The sequence below is a fragment of the Neovison vison genome, chromosome 13, assembly GCF_020171115.1.
Source record: "Neovison vison isolate M4711 chromosome 13, ASM_NN_V1, whole genome shotgun sequence".
Lineage (NCBI taxonomy): Eukaryota > Metazoa > Chordata > Mammalia > Carnivora > Mustelidae > Neogale > Neogale vison.
Window position 1 is genome coordinate 36,829,858 of NC_058103.1, and position 22,000 is coordinate 36,851,857.

Here is a 22,000-nt window from a genome sequence, read left to right on the forward strand (position 1 = left end):
TTATTCATTACACTGTTGTCTACTGAAAGCCTAAAATATATCAGAAACGTCACTGGCAGTAAAGATGAAGGAGCATCCTACACGGGACACCTAATACACACTTGGAGGAACTCAGGAAGCTTATTAAAGCAAGCGATGTCCAAGAAGGAAAGGAAACTCAAGCATAAAAAAAGCCATCACAAGAGATTCAGAAGAAGACAACTCACTCCAGGGAAGTTTTTAGGAAAATCCTTGATTTTTACAGTGAGAAGGATAGATAACTCACCTCGCAGATAATATTACCTAGAAAACACGTTCATTTTTCACCTCCCTACACCTGAAATGTGAAAAGATACCTCAGATAGCATATTCAGTCCTATTTTGGTTGAATTTTATGTTGGGTCCAAAATTAGGAGCAAGAAGGACTTCGTTATATAAAATGATTGACTCTGCATCCCATCTCATTTTCTGACTTTCACAGGATATCGACAAGCGGAAACCCAGCTGGGCCACGTGCTTCCTGAAGGTGCTCAATCCATTCACATCTTTGTTCCCTTAAACAAGCCTACCGCATGTGGTTGGTGCTCGGTGTTTACTGAGCAACTGAATAAAATGAAAACATTACATTATTGTGCTTATCATCTAGGCCACTGAACATGAATAATGTCTAAGAATATCACACAGATTGAAAGCTTCCCTTAGATGGATACTCAGTAAATAATGAATAAATTTCGACAGAGTAATAACCTAACCAACAGCGATCTGCATTTCACTATCAAGCCCTACCAAGTAATGTCTATCCAGAAGGCACAGAGCGTTTTTTAATCTTTTAAAATATATCATCTGAAGAAAACACTACATCAAGCAGATGAGCATTGTTTGAGATGACATAGGAACTGGGCTGAACGTGGTTTTATACAGGTTCCCGTGGACAGCTAACCATTCCCCAGCATTTTGGCAGAAGAGCATGAAAGTTAAGTCCTCGTGCAGTGGCAAACGTCATCGATACACACTCCTTCTTAGTTCTTTGTCTGATTAATGATAACATTCTGTATTCAAGGGCTATTTTTCTAAAGCACTGGCCTACCTCATTGCTGAAAGCAATCTGCTCTTGTCACATGAATTTCTCAGACCCTTTTCTGGCCACAAAATGATTCTAAAGAAATAACTGAAATCTGAAATCTATAAAGGAAGTGTCCAAAACAGTTGAAGAGCATCATAGCTGCTGTGGATAACAGCACGCGGTGAGTCAGCCTAGTCTGGCAATTCACTCCTTACTAATTTGACTTTTAAATGGGTCCTCTACCTGTGTCATGCTTTCTCTTTCCATGACATGAAGTTCTCAAAGAGATTCCTTGTAAGCCATAAATTTTATCTACGACAATTTACTTTAAGCACATCTACAGAAAACAATCCCCCACGGCCTTCTTATTTGATGCTATTAAATACTTAGTGAGAACACACTGAACAGAAAGAGAACTAATAATGTGGACGTGAGGGGTGCCTGGGTGGCTCAGTGGGTTCAAGCCTCTGCTTTCGGCTCAGGTCATGATCCCAGGGTCCTGGGATCGAGCCCTACATCGGGCTCCCTGCTCAGCGGGGAATCTGCTTCCTCCACTCTCTGCCTGCCTCTGCCTACTTGTGATCTCAGTCAAATAAATAAATAAAATCTTAAAAAAAAAAAAAAATGTGGACATGACAGCCACTACTGCTATCTCCCAAGGCAGCGCAGCTTCTAGACATTGCAGCCCATATTCAGTAGTTCCAGAATCCTGCTGAGTCTTCCATCCTGACGGTTTTCACATCTGTCCCTACTTTCAGATTCAGGGCTTACCTCTAATCCAGGCAAGTGTTACCCAACACCCAGACGGTCACAAACCTTCCAGACTGGTTTCCCCAACTCCACTCTCCGGCCTGCTTCAAGTCTTCCTACACTCCCAAGCCAGACTGCTCTCCTAAAGTTCAACTTTGACCTCCAACTCTCTCTCCAGACCTGGTAGCTACCTGCTGCCTAAAGGCAAAAATCCCCAAACCTCTTGGGTTTGAATTTCTCTCCATCAGGGATCTTAATCTAGAAATTTCTACTTTGGTCTCAAATTAAATTGAATGGCAAAGAAAGTCCCTCTCAACTTGAAAACTCTGTGATACTCATCCAACTTTACCCCTTACTGCTTCCACAATCATATCTATCTAATACCCTAAGGAATTATTCCCTCAACACACCCTTCCCCACCTGAAGAGCTCGGCACAGGTGTTTCATACAAAATATGTATTTACTATTTTCTCAGGCTAAAAGGAAAAGAAGCACCTTTTATTTTGCCAAATAACAAAGCCAATGGAAAGATTTAAAGAAATTTTGTAATGGACACTTTGGTAAAGCAACTAATTTTTAAAGCAGCTGTTTATCATTTTCATAGCCTGAACTTTCATATATTATTTTATTTAAAATGTAGACCATCGGGACGCCTGGGTGGCTCAGTTGGTTGGACGACTGCCTTCGGCTCAGGGCGTGATCCTGGAGTCCCGGGATCGAGTCCCACATCGGGCTCCCAGCTCCATGGGGAGTCTGCTTCGCTCTCTGACCTTCTCCTCGCTCATGCTCTCTCTCGCTGTCTCTCTCTCTCAAATAAATAAATAAATAATCTTTAAAAAAAAAAAAATGTAGACCATCCATCAATGAAGAAACTGAAAAAATAAACATCACCATCAGCTTAAAAAAATAAAACATGGACCATCTGTAGTAGTACAAAATGCACTCAATTAAGATAAATTCCATTTTTACATTAATCTGCTCAAATTCAGCAACGCCATTTCTTTCCCTTCCTAACAATCCAAACATTTCAATGCAGTGCTCCTTGAGAGACTGAGAACATAAATATCTCCCTACAATAAAGGCCTTCAAAAATCCCTTCATACCCTCCATAACGACATTTTCTCAAAGATCACACAAATGATGAACAAAAAGAAACACAAAGTTGCTTGTTTGTTGTCCTGCTCTATGAATCTCAGCAAAGCACTGCCTGATTTCCTGGGCCTGATTCACTGTAGGCCCTGCAAACGCGGGAATCTGTTTTCATAGCATATCAACGATGACTCACTACATTTCAATGCAGACATCCTAATTTTTTTCTTGAGTATATTATTCCAAGTCAGGGTATGGCATAATTGTCTTATCGCAGATATGTTTGGCTAAAGTAAAGTAGACGTTGTAAGTTAAACAGGTCTCTATCTGTCTCTAAAAAAATGTTCTGAAATTAGAAGGAAAAAAACTTCCTTAGGAACAGTGATCCTGAGCTGCTCATATTACATAAAATCTGTTTTCTCATATTACTCCAAGGATCATTAAGCACATGTGAATTTCATGAACTACAAGTCTGATAACATAGTGTACAAACCCAAATGCTTTTAAGACTATTGCCAACAGCCTGACATTCAGGAGTAGCTAAGGGATATAATATCGTCTATCAATCTTTTGTCCAAATAGCTAAAAATCCTGCTATGAAACCAAAGTTACCTTTAGAAATATATATTGGTTTCTTCTTCCCTCCTTTCCTCTCTCCTTCCTTCCCTTCTTTTACTCTTCCTTCCTTTCTTTCCTTCTTTCTCTTTCTTTCCTTCTTTCTTCAACTCAGGCTGAATTATAAATCTGCTATTACTAGTACAGAACTTACCCTGAGAAATCTATTCATTTCACAGCTAAGCCATCATCCTATAGTCATGGGAACTTCCTGGTTGACATCCTGAGTGTACCTGGCTAATGGGAGCCCTACTCACCTGGTGTGAATCTGACTACATTCCAGCACTGGCTTTCCACCCCTCCCCCCACAGAGCAATGTATCCAGCACCACATTCCCCTAAATGGGTCATGAAGAAAAATCATTCACATTGGTGGTGAATGTATATCACATTCCCATTGCCACACAGCCCATACTCATCTCTTACTGTAAAGCAGACTGTATTAATGTAATATAATTCAAAACATGCTTATAAGAAACCATTCATTTCTCAGTAACTTTCTAATGATTCTGAGCAACCCAAGAACCTGAGATAATTAATGTTACTTGAAGATGGATGTAAAAGTTTACTATGGATTAACTAGAATAAGGTTAAGACTTGGGCAGATTTTCCAAAGAGAGCACTAAGGAAATTCCTTTTTCAAACTGTTCTTTGAAATGTGTCTACATGTGTTGACCTGTGAGGGGGTGTGGTGCAGTGGAAAGAAAACTATCCTCCAGGTCAAACCCCAGCTCGCCTGGCTCACTAGCTGTGTGACTCTGGGAGAGTAATCCCACCTTCCTAAACCACAGCTTCCTTCTCTGGAGCTCAAAGACAAAAATCTCTGAGGACTGAATGAGATCATGTGCCTAAGAGTGCTGTGTAAGCTAGAGCCGGGGACATAAAAGTCTTGGAGCGCACTGCAGTGGGGGAAGAAAACAGGAAATATAATTATAGGGACACCTGGGCGGCTCAATCGGTTAAGTGGCTCCCTTCGGCTCAGGTCAGGATACCAGAGTCCCGGGATCAAGTCCCACATCTGGCTCCTTGATCAGCGGCGAGCATGCTTCTCCTCCTTCCTCTGACTGCTACTCTGCCTGCTTGAGCTTTCTTTCTCTGACAAATAAAATCTTTAAAAATATATATACACAGGGGCGCTTGGGTGGCTCAGTGGGTTAAAGCCTCTGCCTTCGGCTCAGGTCATGATCCCAGGGTCCTGGGATCGAGCCTCACGTCGGGCTCTCTGCTCCGCAGGGAGCCTGCTTTCTCCCCTCTCTCTCTCTGCCTGCCTCTCTTCCTACTTGTGATTTCTCTCTGTCAAATAAATAAAATCTTAAAAAAAAAATATATATATATATATATATACACACACACACACACACACACACACACACACAGAGGGATGCCTGGGTGGCTCAGTCTGTTGAGCCGCTGCCTTTGGCTCAGATCATGAGCCCAGTGTCCTGGGATCGAGTCCCGCATTGGGCTCCTTGTCGAGCAGGGAGCCTGCTTCTCTCTCTGCCTCTGCCCGCCACTCTGCCTGCTTGAGCTCTCATTCTCTGGCAAATAAATAGATAAGTAAATAAAGATTAAAAAATAAAAAATAAAAATATGTATGATACTATGATATAAACTTATAATATTATGTAAGTGCTAACATAAGTACTTTGGGTGAACAGACGAGACTATGAATCTCAGGCAAAGAGAGAACATCAGGAGGAGGCTGAGTCTGGCTGACTTTGCGATGGATAAGGGATGGATGAGGGACAGGCAAGCTGGAGGTCTTCCTGCAGGAGAAGGCTGTGTGGAGACTGTGGGGGAACAGCCTGAAGAAAAGCACACAGGCAGGGGGAGCATGGGCCCTTGGGCAGCCACACAGCTAGAACAAAGGGTGCTGATGGGGGCGAGGTGGGAGACAAGGGCAGAGAAAAAGGAACACCAGCCTGTGAACCATACCAAGAAGTCTAGACTATCCTACATGGGATGGGAAGCCACTGAATAGAATTGTCAAAACAAACAAGCAAAACAAACAGTAAGAACCAGACTCTGGTTGACAGTTTTTTCCCCATACACTGAGCAGCTTCTACTCTAGCCGTGTGCTCCTAGAGAAGAAACCCTTTGGCGCAAAGGTTTTGGCTGTAAATATATAAAAAGAACTTACAACGCATTTATTCGACTCCTACTCTGTGCCAGGTACTGAGCTAGGCCCTTGGCAGGCACTATGCATTCTTTTTCATCTTGAAAACACAGGTGCAACACTGGCATTGCCATCCATATTTCAAATAGGAGGAAACGGAGACTCAAAACAGATAAAAGTCTTTTGTCCAAGTTCAAAGAACCAGTAAGTGCCAGAGCCAGTGACAGAAATTAGGTTTCCTCGTATGTTTTAGGTCACATGAGTTATTACTCTCATGCAACCAAAACTTCAGAGAAAAACAAGAACATCGGGGCTTTCTTTCCAGTTAAATGAAAAGTCTTTTAATGTAATTTTATTTTATTTTAAGTTTCAGTAGAGTTAACATACAGCGTCATATAAGTTTCAGGTGTACAATAAGGGACCCAGAACTTCCATGCCTCACCCAGTGCTCCTCACCACGAGTCCCCTCCTTAATCCCCAAGCCCTATTTTACCCATCCCCCATACCTAGTTAAGTGAAAATTTAATTCCAGTTACTTATGGACATTATATGACACTACAAAAATGTACTTACTGGAAATTTTTAAAATTCTTATTACCTCAAAGACTAACTCAACACGTGTTTCTTAGTCTATACAAATTACATGATATTTACTTCTAAAAGCCTGATACATGTAGGTATAGCCTACTGCAATAGCTCCTGACCCCAAAATCAAGAATCTAATCATTCCAAACATATTTTTAATTAAAAAGAAAATTATCAGTAAAGAAAGTCATTTTTGGATCTTTATCATGAATGACTTCAAATACAAGGAACGTACAGGATGGCAATTGTAGTAATACTCTACAGTATATTTGAAAATCTAAGAAGAGCAAATCTAAATCTAAAATCAAAACTTTTTTTGTTTTAAATACTTTATTTATTTGAAAGAGAGAGAATGAGTGGGAGGCAGAGGCAGAGGGGGAAGCAGACTCCCTGCTGAGCAGAGAGTCCCATGCCTCCATCGCAGGACCCTGAGACATTGACCTGAGCCAAAGGCAGATGCTTAACCAATTGAGCCACCCAGACACCCCTAAGATCAAACCTAAAAAGAGCAAATCTAGAAAGTTATCATCATAAGAAAACAAAATCTATAATCACACATGGTAATGGATATTAACCAGACTTGCCGTGACAATCATTTCACAGTATATACAAATATTGAATCATTATGTTATATATCTGAAACTAAACACTAAACTAAACTAATATGTTGTATGTCAATTACACCTCAATGAAAAATAAAGTGAAAAATAAAATAAAAATAAATGACTCAATATCTATGGCTTCTAAGAAACATTCTAAGAATGTTGTACAAAACTACATAATCTTGGGGCACCTAGGTGGCTCAGTTGGTTAAGCATCCAACTCTTGATTTCAGCTCAGGTCATGATCTCAGGGTCCTGGAATGGAGCCCCATGTCAGGCTCTGCACTCAGCATGAGGTCTGCTTATCCTCATTCCTTTGCTCCTCCCTGGCTCCCTTTGTCTCTCTCTAATAAGTAAAAAATAATTTTTAAAAACTGTACATAATCTTACAGATTACTTTAAAATACAGTTTCGGGGCGCCTGGGTGGCTCAGTGGGTTGGGGCCTCTGCCTTCGGCTCGGATCATGGTACCAGGGTCCTGGGATCGAGCCCCCTATCAGGCTCTCTGCTCAGCAAGGAGCCTGCTTCCTCCTCTCTCTCTCTGCCTCTGCCTACTTGTGATCTCTGTCAAATAAATAATTATAAAAATCTTTTTAAAAAAATAGTTTCAAAAATATTTTCAAAAAGCTTACCATAGCCTTATCTCTTCTATACCAGTTAACTTTACTCAGCTCCAAGATTTGCTTTATAAACAAAGGCAAAAATTCTAATGAATTTTAAAAGTACTCAACAAATATTGCCAAACTCCACAAGAAGCACTAAAAAAAAAAAACAAACCAATATAGACAGTGTTGAGTTTGCATAAATGCACTGATTCACAGGATTGAAAGGCCATACACTTAGGAGCATACAACTATTCTTTTCTTTTTCCACAAAATAAGGATATACATTTAAAAGAGGCTATGCAAAAAGATGCAAAGTAAGTGCAAACAATTCCAAGGAAACCACAGTTAATTGTTTTCACTACAAATAAAATATACATAGGCTCAGAGTAAGAAACCGTGATACCAAATTCTTTCCAGGTATTTTTTACTTTCTTAGGGAGGTGAGGTAGCAATAAAGACATTTATATAAACTGAAAGGGCCTACAATTGGAAAACTACCTAAGAGAGTCAGAAAGCAGTAGAAGGAAAGATGAGGGTAAGGTTTCCACAGTTACTACAGGTGTTACCCCTCCCTCCCCCCAAATCTTAATTACCTTGCAGTGAAATATGGCGATCATCGATGTCCAAGGAAACCTGTTCATCCTCGGTGGGAGGCGCAGGACTAGATGCCATCCTTTGACTCCACGGGGATTATATCATGTCCATCTCAGTTAAAGAAGTGAACTAAAAGCAAAAGGGGTAAGTGCTCATTAGTGACTCTGCAACTCTGTATTTCTAGTAAACACACACTGCCAGAGACCAACAGCAAACGAAAACTGCCCTTCGAAAGAAGCAGTTTTCTATGAGTGTTTCCGTAGTTCATGAGGAACAAAGTGACTACGCCTTCTTTTTTGAATCCTAATCAAGATTTTGCCCTGTGACCTATCCAAGTTGCTGGCATGACTCCCAGCGAGAGGTCGCTGTGGATCCTACACGGGTGGGGGAAAAGGAAAACCACCCAATGAGATTCCATAACTTGCTCAGAGGAAGTCAAGTTGACACAAATTGACGTCTTAGGCCTCTGTATTTTATTGTTCACTGCAACCTGTAAGGATTTTCTTTATAACTTTTTATTTCACTTAGTTCCTTTCTGCTCCATGAATGTTGCCATTCACTGGAAACAATACTAGCCTGCATAGCTTGCAAAGTGAAACTAAAAAAAAAAAAAAAGTGTATCAAAAAGAATGTCTTGAGGAGAATATCTATTATATTGAATTATTTTCCCAAGCACTTACTTTTCCACACACTTCTCTCTCAACCCCCACTTTGACTCTTGAAGAATCTTCCCAGTAAGAGTTAATTCTTGCTGTGCGACTCTACAGCTTCATGTGTTTGTATGCCATTGTTAGTATCCTGAGGGCTGAAAATTTTGACTTTTCCCACACAGACAATGGCTTTTTCTATCAAAACAAATCCAACCAAATAAATAAAAATATAAAAACGTATTAGGGAATGAATAGAAGAATGGATAAATGTACAGATACTCGATCAAACAAGTATAGCAAAACATTAGTGGTAGAATCTGTGTGTTCCATATATTATGGGTGTTCACTGTAAAAGCCTTTACCTTTCCCATATGTTAGAAATTCTTTATAATAAGGTATTTGGAGGGATACAACTAAAAATAAACTGTAGGTCAACAGCTAAATACAATCAATCATATCCAACAGACTATTTCAATTCCGTCTTCCCCACTCTATTTATCATCCAAAACTCCTTTGTTAGCTCTCCCATGGATCACTGTTGTTAAAGATTTTACCTACCAGATAAACTGTTTGTTAATTAATAACTAATTTGTCTTATCCTTGGAATTAAGATGAATCAAGAGCCTGCCTGATCTAACAGTGTCACTGTACTGAGTTGATATGCTTCTAACCAACATGAAAAAGCTGTTCAAGTGAGCTTGTGCAGCCTGATGATTGATAAAGGTACAAACATTCTCAGCTTTTGATGTATTGAGGACCTCTACTACCCCTTCCAATGCCCAAGGGCTCCTGAATCCAAGTGAAGACAAAACATTTATTCATGATGACAGGAGAAAAAGTGAATTCCTGAATGAATGTCCTAAGGGCATCTACTATTCCATGCCACAACTGTATTTTTAAAGGGGGGCATAATACCAATGGGGGGGGGCATAATACCAATGGTAGCAAATACTTACACAGCACTTACTACACATAAGCACTGCTTCCAGTACCTTGCGTATAGGACCTCATCTAACCTTTATAGTAACTGTAAGAGTTGAAAAATCAAAACAAAATGTCACATACAGTTGTCTATGGACACACAGCTAACAAATGATGGAATAAGATTTGAATCCAGGTAGTTTTCGCTTCAGAGTCTACACTTTTAACCAATACATGTTGGTACCTCATAGAGCTGGCTCAAATTGCCATATTTTTTTTTTTAAACATTTTATTTATTTATTTGACAGAAAGAGATCACAAGTAGGCAGAGAGGCAGGCAGAGAAAGAGGAGGAAGAACTCTCTCCATGGAGCAGAGAGTCCAATGCAGGGCTTGATCCCAGGACTCTGGGATCATGACCTGAGCCGAAGGCAGAGGCTTTAACCCACTGAGCCACCCAGGCACCCCTGCCATATTTTATTTACTCTTTTTTTCATTCATTTATTCAACAAGAGTTTAAACATGTTAGCTCCTGCTCTCAAGGAATTCAATCTATTTCTTTTCTTTTCTTTTTTTTGAGAGAGAACATACTTGCAAACAGGCCTGGGCGAGGGAAGTGCTGGGGAGCAGAGGGAGAGAGGATCTTTTTTTTTAAAGATTTTATTTATTTTTTAAGATTTTTATTTATTTATTTGACAGACAGAGATCACAAGTAGACAGGCAGGCAGAGAGAGAGGAGGAAGCAGACTCCCTGCTGAGCAGAGAGCCCGATGCGGGGCTTGATCCCAGGACCCTGGGATCATGACCTGAGCCGAAGGCAGAGGCTTTAACCCACTGAGCTACCCAGGCGCCCCAAGATTTTATTTTTATTTATTTATTTGACAGACAGAGATCACAAGCAGGCAGAGAGGCAGACAGAGAGAGAGGAGGAAGCAGACTCCCCGCTGAGCAGAGAGCCGGATATGGGGCTTGATCCCAGGACCCCGGGATCAAGACCCGAGCCGAAGGCAGAGGCTCCGACCCACTTAGCCACCCAGGCACCCCGGAGAGAGAGAATCTTAAGCAGGCTCCATGCTCGGCACAGAACCCAATACAGGGCTCTAGTCCCATAACCCTGAGATCATGACCTGAGTTGAAATCAAGTCTCAGTCAGCCAACCAAGCCACCAGGTGCCCCAAGGAATTCAATTTTCTGAGAATGACAAAAGAACACAATAGTGAATGAAGAAATCCTCTAGAAATGGATGTAGAAGGTGCTGTGCAAGCAAAGAAGGCACATCCCAAGCTGTGCAAGCTGGAGAGAGACATGACTGTCAGAAGTGTACCTGTTATAAAACATTATTTCACTCTGAATGATCCCATTAGCATTATTCAAACAATATCTTGAATTTAATAAGAATGTCTTTGAGAATCACTTATTGCCATTTACTATTAATCAAATATAAGGTATTAAACATAGAGGGAAGACTTTAAAATAAAACCAGAACAAGAGAGAACAAATTGATAACCCGAGAATCAACTGTTCCCATACTAGACTGGTAAGTGAGATTTGCCACATTGTGCATTAAAGTTGAAGAAAAAGAACGTATGAGTGAAAAGAAGTGTAGACCTTAAAATAAATACAATTGACCCCAAACATGGCTTTGAACTGCGCAGGTCCACTTGTACAAAGATATTTTATAGTACTGAAATACATTTTTCTCTTCTTTATGATTTTCTTCACATTTCCTTTTCTCTAGCTCACTTGATTATAATACTATATATAATACATATAACATACAAAATATGTTTTAATCAACTGTGTTATCAGTAAGGCTCCACAATAGGCTATTAGTTAAGTCTAGGGAGAGTCAAAAGTTTTACATGGATTTTTAACTGTGTGTGTGGTGAGGGAGAAGGGTCAGCGCCTCTCACCACCATGTTGTTCAAGGGTTAACTGTATTTTCCCAAGAGGTTTCTGTTTGTTTGTTTGTTTGTTTGTTTTAAAGATTTTATTTATTTATCTGACAGAGAGAGTGAGAGACACAAGCAGGCACAGCAGCACAGGAGAGGGAGAAGCAGGCTCCCCACTGAGCAGAGAGCCCGATGTGGGGCTCGATCCCAGGACCCCAGGATCATAACCCAAGCCAAAGGCAGTCACTTAACAAAGCCACCCAGGCACCCTGAGGTTTCTGTTTTTAACAGGGAAAATTTATTAGCAAAGAAGTCAATAAAATATAATAATTTTTTATGTATTGAAGAATTTCTAAGAGCTTCTAAAATATGTCCATCAAAAGTAAAACTAAACGGGGACACCTGGGTGACTCAGAGTTTAAGGGTCTGCCTTTGGCTCATCCCAGGGTCCTGGGATGGAGTCCCACATCTGACTCCTTGCTGAATAGGGAACCTGCTTTTCCCTCTGCTGTGCCCACCCCACCCCCCCTCTCTCGGACAGATAAATAAACAACTTTGAAAAAAAAGTAAAATTAAACTTTAGAGACTGAATCAGTTGGAAGTGTTAGATTATTAACCCAAATACTGTCTTAGTACCATTATTTCTCAAAACATGCTACAGAGGTCACAAGGACCCAACTGAAGACAACTTATGATCATATTTCCAACACAACTGTTTTTGGTGAGAAACAGCCGACCATCTCCAGAGAGGATTTTACTTGCTAAGAGAGCCCATGAAAAACTGGAACAAAGTAGAAAAGAAAAGCTTTAAGAGATTTCTCAGGATATGAATTGAGAAGCTAGAAAGGGTGTGAAAAAGGAACGCAGAAAGAGGAACAAGGGCGTGTCGACGGGGCCATAGGAGTCACGAGGGTCTGGCAACCAAACTCCCCAAGGCCATCTCATCTGTGTTCCAACTTCCCCGTGCAGACAGCATTCTTCCCTGTGGAGATAGAATTTGCTCAGCAGAGCCCTTGGCAGGGGCTCCTTATAGCTTGACTCTTCCTTTTCACATAAAAGTTACCCATAATTCCATGATAAATCCTGGGATTAGAATGAAAATAATGGACCATCTCCAGGCACATAACCAAAGACTGGGTAAAGTATTAATGCAATGGCATTAAAGATTCAAAAATCAAGTGGAATGGTGTGAATTGTGTTTTTCACATTCATATCAATTAACAGGCACACTTTTATAAATGGCACAGCTATTTGGAAAACACTGCTGTTTGCTTAGGCAATATATCTTAATATTATTCTGGTGTCTCTAAAACCTCAAACACTAGAGAATTTCCATTTTTTAAAAAAATGTTGGCAGGTGCCTGGGTGGCTCAGTCCCTTAAGCTTCTGTCTTCCACTCAGGTCTTGATCCCAGAGTCCCTCAGATCAAGGTCCATGTCAGGCTTCCCACTCAGCACAGAGTCTCCTTCTTTCTCTTCCTCTGCCCCTTCTGCTTCTGTGACCACACTCTCTCAAATAAATAAATAAAATAAAGTTGGCATTTACTTCGGATTATTATGACTAGAATTTTTTTTCAACTCAAAAGTAAAATCTGAGTAGAGATTATCTCTCATGAACAGAATTATGGATAAGTTTTATTTCTTTCCTTTTGCTTTTCTGTATGTATAAAATTTCAAGTGGTGAGTGCCCATTTCTAATGCAGTAAGAGAAACATTTTTACTTTTATTTTAATGAAAGGACAACAAAATGAGGAATAAGGTATTATTTAGTTCAGGGCCAGTTCTCCAATTGATTCCCTATGGAAACTGTAGATCTATGTCTTCATAAGGAGGAAATACTTTTTTTTTTTTTTTTTAAGATTTTATTCACTTATTTGACAGACAGAGATCACAAGTAGGCAGAGAGGCAGCCAGAGAGAAGGCGGGGGAAGCAGGCTCCCTGCTGAGCAGAGAGCTGGATGTGGGGCTTGATCCCAGGAGCCTGGGATCATGACCTGAGCCGAAGGCAGAGGCTTTAACCCACTGAGCCACCCAAGGGCCCCATGGAGGAAATACTCTTGACACAACTTAAATATCAGAAAATTTTTGAGCGCCTGGGTGGCTCAGTGGGTTAAAGCCGCTGCCTTCGGCTCAGGTCATGATCTCAGGGTCCTGGGATCGAGGCCTGCATCGGGCTCTCTGCTCAGCAGGGAGCCTGCTTCCTCCTCTCTCTCTGCCTGCCTCTCTGCCTGCTTGTGATCTCTCTCTGTCAAATAAATAAATAAAATCTTTAAAAAAAAAAAAATATCAGAAAATTTTTTTGGCATTGACAGAAATTTCTAGAAAATATTCCTAAAAATATTTTTTGTAGCTCAAAAGGTCTCTTACGTTGAGCACTGGAAAACTGTCAGCAGGAGGAAAGGATCTCTACCTCATCTTCAGAGGCTGATCAGAAGGTATACCACGGCAGCACCAAGTGGGTACACTCAGGTAATTCTTTAACAGGGTGATTTAAAGGTCATCATTTTTTTCTAGTCCTCTTCAGCACCACATTTTTTATGATCCACCTAGCAATTCCAAAGGAGGTCCCTTTATCAGCTGAGTTATAGAGCTATTTCTAGCAACTGACAGTTATCAGCTTTGATCCACTTACAAACTTATAGAACAAAATTGGTGGCCCACATGCAGTGAGTTTCTTTATCTTTTTCCCAGCAACTTTTCCTAATTCTGTTATCTCCTATCCTTTCATCACCGCTGAACCAGAAGCTATTGGTACAAATTCCCACACCAGGGAATTTAATTTTTTAATTAAAGTACAACTGACACACAATGGTACCTTAGTTTCGGTTGTACAACACAGTAGTTCCACAAGTCTATACATCATACTGGGCTCACCACAAGGGTAGCTACCGTGCCACTACACGACCTGTAATAACACTGTTGACTATGCCCTCTCTGTTGTATCTTTTATCTGTGCGACTTACTCTTTCCATAACCTGAGGCTTGGATCTCTCGCTGCCCTTTACCCATTTTGTGCATGTCTCCCCCCAAGCAACATCTATCCCCTCATGCAACCATCAGTTTGTTCTCTGTTTCTGCATTTTGTTTAGATTCTACATGAAAGTGAAATCATATAGATTTGTCTTTCTCTGACTTATTTTACCTAGCATAATGCCTTTTAAGTCCACCTGTGTTGTCTCAAATGGCAAGACCTCATTTTTCACAACTAGGTAATATTCCATCATATATCTACACCACATCTTTATGCATTCATCTATTGATGGACACCTGGGTAGCTTCCACATCTTAGCTATTATAAATAATGCTGCAATAAACAAGGGTGTATATATTTTTTGAATGAGTGGTTTCACCTTCTTTGGGTAAATACCCAGTAGTGGAATTACTGAATCATACAGTGAGCCTATTTTTAATGTTTTGGGGCATGTCCAGACTATTTTCCACAGTGGCTGTACCAGTCTGCATTCCCACCAACAGTACATGACTCTTCCCTTCTTTCCAGATCTTTACCAAACACTTGATTTCTTGTCTTTTCGATTCTAGCCATTCTGACAGGTGGGAGAGAATATCTCATTGTGGTTTTGATTTGCATTTCCCTGATGAGGGGTGAGATTGAGCATCTTTTCCTGCATCTGTTGGCCACCTGGATGTCTTTGGAAAAATCAGACCTGGTCATTTTTAAGCTCCATGCTGCTATCTCCTTTCAAGGACTTTATTTTTCCTATGACCACCACAATATCCTGGATCAAGTCTAACTATTCACTCTGCTACAAGTATGTAGCAATTCTCTGGATATAACTGCTACGCTTGTTAGCTCACAACAAAGCAGTGTCCCTCAGCAGCCAGTAGCAACTGGGCCGCTAACCCACCCACTCCAACCCTGACAGCAACATTCTGGCTGAATGTAGCCACTTCCCTAAAAGAGCCTTGTGTTGGCCTTGACCAAGTCCCAAATGCTCTGAACTGCAGTGTCCACTGCTACAGAATGGGAATGATAGTGTGTGTCTCACAGGGCAGCTGCTGGAATCCAATAAAAAGCACATGAAACTTAAAAACCACAGTAACAACTAACATTTACTGAGTGCGTGCTGTGCTAGATGAGTGACAGTATATAAATGGTATTTACTATCATCTGTGAAAAGAATTTATCAGGATTTGGGGCACCTGGGTGGCTCAGCCGTTAAGCATCTGCTTTGGCTCAGGTCATGATCCCGGAGACCTGGGATCGAGCCCCGAATCGGGCTCCCTGCTCAGTGGGAAGCCTATTTCTCCCTCTCCCACTCCCTCTGCTCATGTTCCCTCTCTCGCTGTGTCTCTCTCTGGCAAATAAATAAATAAAATCTTAAGGGAAAAAAAAAGAATTTATCAAAATTCACCCATTTCTTTTTTTTTTTTTTTTTTTTAAGATTTTACTTATTTATTTGACAGAGACAGAGACAGCAAGAGAGGAAATACAAGTAGGGCAAGTGGGAGAGGGAGAAGCAGGCTTCCCGTGGAGCAGGGAGCCCGATGTGGGGCTCGATCCCAGGATCCCAGGATCCCAGGATCATGACCTGAGCTGAAGGCAAGGGCTTAACCAACTGAGCCACCCAGATGCCCCTGAATTTGCCCATTTCTTAATCAGCAGGAAAAATTAAAACCTCTTCACAATACTAAAATGAAAAGGGGAAAAAAAAGAAAAAAAACCTTAAAGATGAAAATTTCCCAAACTATGAATGCTGATGTGTTAAATTAGCACAGATCTAGAAAGCTTGTACTCAGGAAGTAATTATTTTTCCTCTCCATCAGTACATTCTAACCTTGAAATTTGGCCCTTTTACCACACACTGAAATTTTCTAAAGATCATAATTCCCCCACTCTCTGTCAAATAAATAAAATCTTTAAAAAACTAATTAATTAAATAAATAAAATAAAAAGGATCATAATTCCCCCAGTAAAAGCATCTTACCACCAACTCGCCAATCTCCCAAAGCCCTGGATAGGTCTTTAAGTTGTAAGTACAGACAATGGTTTGTGTTATTTCTTTTCCATGTGTATCTCTTCATTCCTTTAGTCATCACCTCTGCCCCTGACCTCATTATTTTGCCCCTAAATTGCTACCAAAGATTCCTGGCTTTCCTGTTAACTCCAGCTTCCCCATCCCCATCTTTGAGAATCCCTAAGAGGAGTAGAACATGGTGGCAAGAGATACAGCAGACGTTGAGGGTGAAATATAGATCTAAAGACAAACAAAACAGCATGTTGGAGATCAGGGCTGATAGCAAGAGCTTAGACAAGTCTCCACAGCAGCAGTAGGACCCCCAGCCCTAACCCACCCTCTTCCCCCAAAAACACCAGCAGCCAGATCTATTCTCCAGATCCCTAGCTGTACCACAGGTAGGATTTCAGAGGATCCTGGCCTGGATCAGGATCCACCCCCCTAGAAAAGACCTCCAGATACTGATATATGGGGTTTCTAAATGGAAAGGTCAGTTCCCTGTCACATTACCCTACTGTGAAATTCCACTAACTGGCTTTTTCATTCTTCACTCTTAAACATGAGCAGACAGTCAAAGATAACCAGACATCGAGGGAAAGCCTCCAAGAATGAAAGAGATCAAAACAAACACAAAAGAGGAATCTAGAGGCAAATGTAGGAAAAAAGGAAAACTTAAGGGAAAAATAAAAACTGAAATTGATCACAGTTGACTTTTTTTTAAAAAAGATCCCATAAAATGAACTTTATTTCAAAACTCATAAAAAGCTTCAAATATCAGTTACAAACAGAATCATCATTTCTTCCATTTTACACTATCACAAGACAAGGAATATATTAAAAGTTCTAAGAAAACCTAAACATAAAAGCTAAAACTATAAAACTCTTAGAAGAAAACACAGAGCAAAAGTGTCATGACAATGGATTTGGAAATGACTTCCTTGATATGAATCCAAAAGCATAGACAAGAAAAAATAAATTGGACATTAAGATTTAAAACTTCGGGGGGCGTCTGGGTAGCTCAGTAGGTTAAGCCTCTGTCTTTGGCTCAGGTCATGATCTCAGGGTCCTGGGATCTAGCCCTGCACTGGGTTCTCTGCTCAGCAGGGAGTCTGCTTCCCCTCTCTCTGCCTGTCTCTCTGCCTACTTGTGATCTCTGTCTGTCAAATAAATAAGTAAAATCTTAAAAAGAAAAAAAAAAAAAAGATTAAAAACTGCTGCGCATCTGGGTGCCTGGATGGCTTAGTGGGTTAAGTGCCTGACTCCTGATTTCGGCTTAGGTCATGATCTCAGGGTCATGAGATCCAGCCCTGAGTCAGGCTCCACACTCAGCTGGGAGTCCACTTGAGATTCACTCTCCTCCTCTGCCCCACACCTCTCCCTCTCTCACTCTTGTTCTCTCAAATAAATAAATCTTAAAAAATAAAAAAAAAAGATAAAAACTGTGCATCAAAGGATACGATCAACAGAGTAAAAAGGCAACAAGGAATGGGAGAAGATATTTACAAATCATATACCTGCTAAGAAATTAATATCCGGAATATACAAAGAACTCCCATAACGCAAAAACAAAATAACCCGACTAAAAATGGGCAAAGGACTTGAGGTCAACATCATTATTCATAAGAGAAATGCAAATCAAAACCACAATGAGATACCACTTCAAACCCATTAGGTTGACTACTATTAAAAAAAAAAAAAAAAAGAATATATAAGTGTTGTTAAGGATGTGGAGAAGAACTGGAACCCTTGCTCATCGTCGGTGGGAATGTAAAACGGTGCAGTCACTATGGAAAACAGTGTGGAGTTTCCTTTAAAAATAGAACAAAGATAAAATTAGCACATGATCCAGCAATTCCACTTTTGGGTATATCTTCAGAAAAACTGAAAGCAGAGTTTCGGAGCGATATATATAGATGCAGATTCAAAGGCTAAAGCAATCCAAGTGTGCATCCGGGGATGAATGGATAAACAAACTGTGGCATGTACATACGATGGAATACTATTTAGCCGTAAGAAAGAAGGGGATTCTGACAGATGCTACAACATGGCTGCCACGGAAGGACATGACGATTGGTGGAATAAGCCAGTCACAAAACGTATCATATAAATGCATGATTCCACTTATAGGTTCCGACAATAGTAAAATTCACAGATATGGGGTGTCTGGGTGGCTCAGTTGGTTAGGCGACTGCCTTCAGCTCAGGTCATGATCCCAGAGTCTCGGGATCGAGTCCCGCATCAGGCTCCCAGCTTCATGTGGAGTCTGCTTCTCCCTCTGCCCTTCTCCCCTCCCATTCACTCTCTCTCAAATAAATAAATAAAATCTTTTTTTAAAAAAATTCACAGATATGGGGCGCCTGGGTGGCTCAGTGGGTTAAACCTCTGCCTTCGGCTCAGGTCATGACCTCAGGGGCCTGGGATCGAGTCCCGCATCGGGCTCTCTGCTCAGCGGGAGCCTGCTTCCCCCTCTCTCTCTGCCTGCCTCTCTGACTACTTGTGATCTCTCTCTCTGTGTCAAATAAATAAATAAAATCTTTTTTTAAAAAAATAAATAAATAAAATTAAAAAATAAAAAAATTCACAGATATGAAAAGCAGAATGGTGGTTGCCAGGGGCTCTTTGAGAGGGAGTTGATTTTTTTAATTAACGTTTAATTAATTTTTAATTATTTCATGTGTATAGGATTTCTGTTTTGCAAGAAAAAAAAAGATCCGGAGATGGATGGTGGGGGACAGTGGGAATACCCCTGAACTGCACACTTAAAAATGATAAAAGTGGTAAATTTCACATCATACGTATTACTTTACCACAATTTTTAAAAATCAGAAGATGATTTCCAACCTATAATAATCTATATGCAGCTGAAGTATTAATCAAGTGTTAGGACACGAAAAAGTCCTTTCCTGACAAGCAAGCCTTCAAAAATTCATGTCCCAGACATTCACAATTAGAAAGCTACTGGCAGACTTCCTCCAACAAAATAAGAAAGTAAAACAAGAGGAAAGAAAGTATTCCAACAAAAGAGAAAACTTAACCAAAAATGAGAAAAACAGACACTAGATCTAAAACACAGGAGAAAAGGGAAAGTTCCCGTATCAGAGCCAGGCAGATCTGTGCATAAATAAATAGGGCTCTGACCCGGGGGGCGGGGGGGGGTGGTTGTGCTGGCAGGAGCAGGAAGTGGAAAGAGGGGATGTGCAGACAGGAAGGGGGGAAGAGACGGAATGAAGCTCTGTGAACATGAAGAACCATGACAGCGACAATTAAGCTAGAATTGCTGGAGGCTATGGTCAGAAGGTATCTGAATTCGTGATTTCAAAAACGGTGTAACACCTCTTAAGACAAAATTCCAATTTGAGGTCTGAGAGGCTTTAAGAAAAAAATTTTTGCTTCCATTCGTCCCATAAAGAATTTATGGTTTAGAAAGACATGCTCACTATCCTTTTAGATGGAAATGCTGAGGAGTTTGGGAGAGAGGAATTTAGGAAACTCTCAACAGATGACCTCATTTTTCTCAGGAAAATAAGAAGTGAGGTGGGGCGCCTGGGTGGCTCAGTGGGTTAAGCCGCTGCCTTCGGCTCGGGTCATGATCTCAGGGTCCTGGGATCGAGTCCCACATCGGACTCTCTGCTCAGCAGGGAGCCTGCTTCCTCCTCTCTCTCTCTGCCTGCCTCTCTGCCTACTTGTGATCTCCGTCAAATGAATAAATAAAATCTTTAAAAAAAAAAAAAAGAAGTGAGGTCATCCCTAGGGAGCAAGGGGAGCAAGGGTGGGATAGGGTCCTTGAAAAGTAAATGGAGCTTGAAACAGGCCACAGTCAAGAACTTGAACCAACAGACTAGAAACAAGGAGCTGGCGGGCAGGGCAGGGCAGACGCACGGAGGCCAGAACAGCATTGGCCTCAGTGGACCCCAATGGCATTTTGGGTCGATGCAAGGTTCTCCCAGAAGGACTCAGCATCTGACTGAGGCTCAAGCAGGAGCAGCACCTGTTGGTGACTTCCATTTCTAACAACTAAAAAAATCCTCTCAAATTGCACAGAGGGACACCTGGATGGCTCGGTCAGTGGAGCATGCCGCTCTTGATCTTGGGGTTGTGAGTTCGATCCCCACACTGGGTGCAGAGATTACTTGAAAATAAACTTTTATTTAAAGAAATTGCACAAAGACACAGACATATTCAAGAATGTTCATGGTGGAAATATTTGTAACAGAAAAAAATAGAAATAATTGAATCAATGGATAAACTGTGGTTGATTCATGCAAGGAAGACCATAGCCACCTGCTAAATGAACAACCAACCAGCATCAGCATGGTTATACATCAAAACTCTAATGGGGGGCGCCTGGGTGGCTCAGTGGGTTAAGCCGCTGCCTTCGGCTCAGGTCATGATCTCAGGGTCCTGGGATCGAGTCCCGTATCGGGCTCTCTGCTCAGCAGGGAGCCTGCTTCCCTCTCTCTCTCTCTCTGCCTGCCTCTCCGTCTACTTGTGATTTCTCTCTGTCAAATAAATAAATAAAATCTTAAAAAAAAAAAAAAACTCTAATGGGGTGGGGGACGGGAGCAAGTGCAGAAGGACTAATATACTATGAAGTCATTTATGCACTTCATATAAATTTTACACACACACACACACACACACACACGTATATATGGTAAAAGAACAGAAACAGGGTGGGGAATGACACCCACCAACTACAGAGTGAGGGCAAAGGAAAGGGGGGGGCGGGACTTCAGCTCTACAGTTAATGTCTCCTTTTACCCAAAAATTGAAAATCTAAGTAGGGAGTGCACTATGGATGTTTAAAATATTCATTCTTAACATTTCAAAATTCTAACAGAATTCCACTTAAGCTAGAGAGGAGAGATGAAATGCTTGAAAAAGCCCTAGGTTTAGAGTCAGACGAATCTGGCTTTAGTACCGGCTCTGCCACGGACCACACGACCTTGGATAATCATCAACTTCGCCCAGGTCCGTGAAATGAGGATAATGATTTTGTCTGAGCCAACTCACAGCCTCTCGGGTTCTTGCCAAAGACTCTAACCCGAGTTCCCGGCTGCACATTTTAAAACAGTGGATTACAAGGAACAACCGTCACGGAGGAATGCCTCAAAGACCTAGAGTCCTGCATGTTGTCCTTGGATCCCGTCCAGCCTCAGGAACTGTGAACTTGAACGGCATTGCTGTAACCCCTCAGAGAACTGCTTCTATTAAAATGTATTCTGGTATAATCTCGTAAGCCCTACCCAGCCGGATATTATAGGGACCAGGCAAGAGAAACGTACCCTGCCACTTCTCCCACAGAATTTCAGAAGTACCAGGCGTAAGACACACGGTGTTCCTTTTACGAGAACACTCTGTGGAACATTGTCTCAGGTCTCTGGACCAAGAAAAACTGTGACCCAGAGGATTTATTCTTTTCATCTAATGACCATGTTATTTTTATGAACAAAGTTTCCCTCTCTTTTTTGGCTGGTATAGCCCAGCTCTAGCAATTACAAATGACTTTATGGAAACAAGTTGCTTTCCCACTGGCTTTATTCAACAACCCTTTTTCCCCCCTTCA

General features: G+C 41.1%; 1 protein-coding gene across 11 annotated transcripts in view; it reads right to left on the minus strand.

Annotated features, from left to right (window-relative positions):
* SYNE2 (spectrin repeat containing nuclear envelope protein 2) overlaps positions 1-22,000 on the minus strand; it is a 330,800-nt gene that overhangs the window by 268,281 nt on the left and 40,519 nt on the right. For all 11 annotated transcript variants that reach the window (XM_044231769.1, XM_044231767.1, XM_044231774.1 and 8 more), the window contains exon 2: positions 7,997-8,126. In XM_044231769.1, the coding sequence (XP_044087704.1) occupies positions 7,997-8,075 (79 nt within the window). In that variant the 5' untranslated portion in view covers positions 8,076-8,126. The remainder of the gene's footprint in view (positions 1-7,996; positions 8,127-22,000) is intronic.